Below are 5,202 nucleotides of genomic sequence, written 5' to 3'. Positions count from 1 at the left end.
TTGTTTATAAAACTTAAGTAATTAATTATATTTGGAAATAAATTAAGTTATACTTCTAGACCTTATCTATATTTAAGGTGTTTTTAAAAGTTTTAAATATAGCTAGTTGGTAATAAATCTAATGTTATTGGTAACAAATCTAATGTTAAAAAAAGTATACTAGATATCTCTAGGTCACAGCTAAAACAGTGTCTAGCTGTGACCTAGATGTACCTATACCTTTTTATCTGCAGTTTTTCCTAAGCATAATTTCTTTTTGCAGTTACACTCAACATATGTACCCATTCTATTTATAGTGGAATATATTAAAGGAATGGAGAAAAGTATTGCTCATTATGAAGTTTTTGAGTTGCCTTTAAACTTCAGTGATAAAATTGGAGAAGGATCTTCTGCAAATGTTTTTAAGTTGACTTTGAGAAATAAAAAAATGGCTGTTAAAGTTATCAAGACACAGTTTTCGCAACATAAGTTTCATTCAATTGCAAAAAAGCTTAGACAGTTAAAACACAAAAATGTTGTAAGGTTTAAGGGATATTCTACAAGACCCACTGCACTTATTTTTGAGTTATGCTTTTTAAAAATCTGCAATGTACAAATATCAAATTTATCTCAATTGATTCAACATTTAAATGAACAAAGTAGTTTTTCTTTTCTCCAGAGATTGAATTTTATTTATCAGTCATCTAACGGTATCATGTACTTACATGAAAGTGGGATTGTTCATAAAGATATTAAACCTTCTAATCTGCTTGTAACTGGCACAACAAAAGACATAACTATCAAAGTTAGCGATTTTGATGATTTTGTAGATATTAAGGAGACAATTGCCTTGTCAATGACAAAACAAAATATAAATGGTATGACTTTAGCTTATACATCTCCTGAAATTATTAAATGTGAAGTTGAAGCACCAAACCAAAAATCTGATATCTATGCACTTGCAATCACTGCATTTGAGATATTTTCTGACTTTTCATCAGCCTGGCATGGTATCATACCTGTGCTGAAGGATATACTTTTAATGAATGCCATAATATCTGGTAAAAGACCAAAAGTAAATCATCTTTTTACTCTTTATGGTGAAGAGAACATAAGTCTCCATAAATTTATAAATCTAATTCAACAAGGTTGGCAAGATAATCCTTCTTTACGACCAACTATATCGGTGGTATTTGTTTAGATTTTTTAATTATCATTTGTCTACTTATAAAAAATAAGAAGTTAAAAAAATATTTACTCTAGGCTTAACTTATTGTATTTTAGTGGACAGAAAGTTTAACCCATATTATGGATTTTGTGATGGTAAGACTTCTTTTGACAATTTTAAATAAGAATTGTATTAGTTTTCTGGGATTTATCTTGGAAGTTTTCTGGGAATTACTCTGTATGATCTGATTTTTTTTAATTCTACAATCTAGTATTAAATGTCTTGTATTCCACAGGATGTTACAAGTAATCACTGTTTTGGAGCTAAAGAAGATACAGAAGTATTTTTTTTTAAAATTTATATCTTTGCATTTTGTCATGCATGTTTAATTAAAAAACTGCTTCTCTTGAATTCGATACACTGTAAGAATATCATGTAAAAACAATATTTTTATGCTGCAAGGAAAAATTCTGCATGCTAACTCTAAACAGGAAAGTTCAGTATAGGTTTTTACTTTATGTCCATTAAAGCGCAGCCGTAAGTTATTTTTTCAATTATCTCAAAACTGCACAGCATTTATAAATTATTTTGTTAGTTAGTTTGTAAGGAATGCTTTAACTGTTGCTCTCAAAATATTGATTTCAAAAAATATTTTTTTGTAATAGTCAACAGTTTTCAGTTATTGTGGTGATAAAAGTATTGGTCATAGATCAGTTTTGGATTTTTCTTTTGAGTAAGTTTTTCTTTGTAGTGAGATTGTGTTATATTTGAATATAAATCCTATTGTTCTTTAACCTGGATATTTTTGTATAATATACTCTTTCAGCATGTTTAAAATTTTTTTCAGACAATTTTTCTTATATGATCCTTACCCAGCTTTATCTGGTAAAGTAAATGAAGCATCTAAAACCTCTTCAGCTTGTAGTGAAACAGTAAGTTAATTATCTGTGTGAATTTTATTCAACTTTAGTTTTCATAATAGCTTTCTTTAATCTGATGAAGTCATCAAATCTAAATCTTTTTTTTAAGAGTGTTGATTTTATGGTGGAGTGAAAATTATGCCAAATCAGGTAAAACATTTTTTAGTCTGAAATCATGGGTTTGATGCTATTTTTTTATTTCAAGTTAAAATTTCAAATTCAAAAGAATTTATTAAATTTATCTCATTATCAAATGAATAATAGAAGATTATGCTGATGAGTTATTCTAGTTTTAATATCAATAGGTAATTAAATTATAATCTTTTAAGTGTATATATTGGACTTCAAGTACTTTTTTAAATAAAAGGATTCTAGATTGTAGATTTTGCATAAAATGCGTTTTCGTTTTCAAAAAGTTATAACTTGTATTGATATTTTTTTATTATTTTTTAAGATATAAAATAGTAATAAAACATAGATAATTTTTTAGTAAAGATAATTTTTTTCAGATGGATGTTGAAAATGACTCTGCACTTTGTCTTGACTCAGATATTAGTATATCCGAAACAGATGTTAGTTTCAACAGCCAAATATATGAAGAAGTTTCAACCAATCTTGAAGTTGTAAGTTATACATTTTTATTGATATGCTCGTGAAGAGCAAATAAGAACAAGTTTACTCTTAAGTTTTATTTAAAGTTTGATCCTGATTGTTGCACCAAAATTCTTAATTTGCTTTTAGAATGTGAATCAAAAAATGAAAAAGAAGCCTTACAGGTTTTGTATTTTTTGCAAAAAGTACTCGTCTTATTTAAAACGACACATTAAAACAAAGCATAAAAAAGAACCTGAAGTTATTCAAGCATTATCTTTGCCTAAGAAAGAGCAACGATTTGTTTTTCAAAAACTCAGAAGACGAGGTATATTTGAAGTTAATCAGGCTGAGGCTAAGAAAGTAAACCCACTTTATGAAAGGGAACGCTCAGCTAAAACTGAAAATGGCATTAGCTATTGCAGCCATTGCTTAATGTTTGCCTCACGAAGATATTGGCACAGCCATGTCAAAAACTGTCAACAAAATTCTTGCCAAACAATTATTCCTGTACCTGTTAGAGTTTTACAGGTACCAGATGATGTAAAAGTTAGTGATGCATTTCGCACAAAAATTTTGGCAAAGTTTAAAACTGATAATATTGGACAGATTTGTTGCACCGATCCTATGATATTAAAAATTGGGATTATGTTTTTTAATAAAGAGAAGCGCAAGTTTGGAAAAGCTATTGCTGTAAGAAATTCAGTGCGTACTGATATGAGGCGATTAGCTAACTTATATGTTATATTTCTACAGCAAAAACAAATTACAATAACCTTTAAAAATCTTCATGATATGTTTGCTCGTATCAATTTTGAAGCCTTGAGAGAAGCAATAGAAGTATATACTACTTCTAATATTTCTACTCTGAAAGCAGGATTAAAGCAAAATTTGTTTTATTTACTTAAGCGCTCAGCTAAAGTATTAAAAGGATTATTTCTGGCACAAGGACAAGATAATCTTTCCAGTGAAATTGATAAATTTGTTAGTATTCTTGAGATGTGGGAAGATTATATATTTGGTGATGCAATTTATCAACTTAACAAAAATAAAAATATAAAATTACGAAAACCATCACAGTTACCTGATGAAGAAGATATATATGTATTTAGACAGCATATTTTAAAAAGAATGAAGGAGCTCACGGATGAGTCTTATGAATTTTTTGATATATCCAGTTTTGTTGAGCTACGAGACTGTGCATGTGCAAGGTTGACTTTATTAAATGCAAGAAGAGGTTTGGTTTTAAACAGTTCTATTAAAATTAATTAAACCAGTATACTTTAGATTTGCTCCATTTCTGTGTAACGTACTCAATTGGATAGTTTTAATTTTAACATTTTATAAAAACTAAACTAATTTACTTCTTTAGGAGGAGAGCCAGCTCGATTGCAAATTGATGAGTATAATGAAGCAGTTAATGACTCATGGATTGATAAACAGAGGCTTTCTGAGCTTGATGAGATGGAACAAAGACTAGTAAAACATCTTAAAATAACGTACATGTGTGGAAAAGGCAATAACCATTTGGTCCCAATCCTTATTCCCCCAGATACAATGCCATCATTAAGAAAACTAGCTGATCCTAATGTACGTAAAGAAGTCAATGTTTTAAAAAGTAACACATACTTATTTGCTGGGACAAAACTATCTGAAGGACCCACTTCAGGATGGCATGCAGTCCATAATATTATAAATAATCTTACTTTAAAAAAGCCAGAAAATATAAAAGCAACTTCAAACCGTCATCGAGTTAGTACTCTTTTCTCAGCCCTAGATTTGCCAAAGAAAGATAGGGAGTTGTTTTATAAACACATGGGTCATTCAGCTGCTGTCAACGAAGGCACTTATCAAGTTCCTCCTGCGTTAATGGAAATTACTAAAGTTGGAAAACATCTTCTAAACTTTGATTTATGTAAGTAAAGCTAGTAAAATTTTATTATGGCATATTGTACATATTGGTTAGAGTTTTGTTTGGTTTTTCTTGCATAGCTTAAAGCTCCTATTTCCATTTGAATTTTAGCAAAAACATTTGTTAAAAACCAAACACAAGAGAAAGAAGAAAAAAATAAGAATGTGGTCACTGTCAGTAAGTTTATTTAGATTAAAATAGTGAGTTGTTTTTTAATAACAGTTTTTATATACTAACAAAAAAGAAGTTTGTTATAAATCATTCAAAACCTTACCAGTTACTTGATAAGTTTTTTGAGTAAAACCTTACGAGTTATTTAAACATAAGTGTATCTCTGTATAAGTAGTTTTCTATCATCGCTAGTTACTGACTGTGACCTGTTGTTTATTTAACAACATTCATATTTATGTTCAGGTAAAACCTATCCTTTAAGAAAAAACCTGAAGCGCAAATATGTGTTGGATTCCGATGATAAAATAGAGCTTGAGGATGACAACAAGGAATGTTCATCTAAAGACGAAAATTTTGAGCCTTCTGAAGAAGAAAATTCTGTATCAGATGAAGAAGATACCAAGTCATGTATATTTTAGACATTTATAACATAGTGTTAAGATTTTAGGTAATATATATGC

At 29.0% G+C, this 5,202-nt stretch overlaps 2 protein-coding genes across 2 annotated transcripts; both read left to right on the top strand.

Annotated features, from left to right (window-relative positions):
• Positions 1-300: 300 nt before the first annotated feature.
• Positions 301-1,180, top strand: LOC136089671 (interleukin-1 receptor-associated kinase 4-like). Its single transcript, XM_065815723.1, has one exon. The coding sequence runs from the start codon at positions 314-316 to the stop codon at positions 1,178-1,180; it is 867 nt and encodes a 288-aa protein (XP_065671795.1). The 5' UTR covers positions 301-313.
• Positions 1,181-1,424: 244 nt separating this feature from the next.
• Positions 1,425-4,638, top strand: LOC136089670 (uncharacterized). The gene is made up of 6 exons (XM_065815722.1): positions 1,425-1,487; positions 1,813-1,880; positions 1,995-2,079; positions 2,577-2,690; positions 2,809-3,895; positions 4,031-4,638. The coding sequence occupies exons 1-6, from the start codon at positions 1,425-1,427 to the stop codon at positions 4,579-4,581; spliced, it is 1,968 nt and encodes a 655-aa protein (XP_065671794.1). The 3' UTR covers positions 4,582-4,638.
• Positions 4,639-5,202: the final 564 nt, after the last annotated feature.

Source organism: Hydra vulgaris, chromosome 13 (assembly GCF_038396675.1).
Source record: "Hydra vulgaris chromosome 13, alternate assembly HydraT2T_AEP".
Lineage (NCBI taxonomy): Eukaryota > Metazoa > Cnidaria > Hydrozoa > Anthoathecata > Hydridae > Hydra > Hydra vulgaris.
The sequence above is the reverse complement of the archived record's forward strand: the minus strand, read 5'-3'. Positions and strand labels throughout refer to the sequence as shown.

Coding starts and splice junctions, on each gene's coding strand:
- LOC136089671 (XM_065815723.1), top strand. CDS start 314: ATGGAGAAAAGTATTGCTCATTATGAAGTTTTTGAGTTGCCTTTAAAC.
- LOC136089670 (XM_065815722.1), top strand. CDS start 1,425: ATGTCTTGTATTCCACAGGATGTTACAAGTAATCACTGTTTTGGAGCT. Junction 2,080..2,576: donor CTTCAGCTTGTAGTGAAACA/GTAAGTTAATTA, acceptor AATTTTTTTCAG/ATGGATGTTGAAAATGACTC. Junction 2,691..2,808: donor TTTCAACCAATCTTGAAGTT/GTAAGTTATACA, acceptor ATTTGCTTTTAG/AATGTGAATCAAAAAATGAA.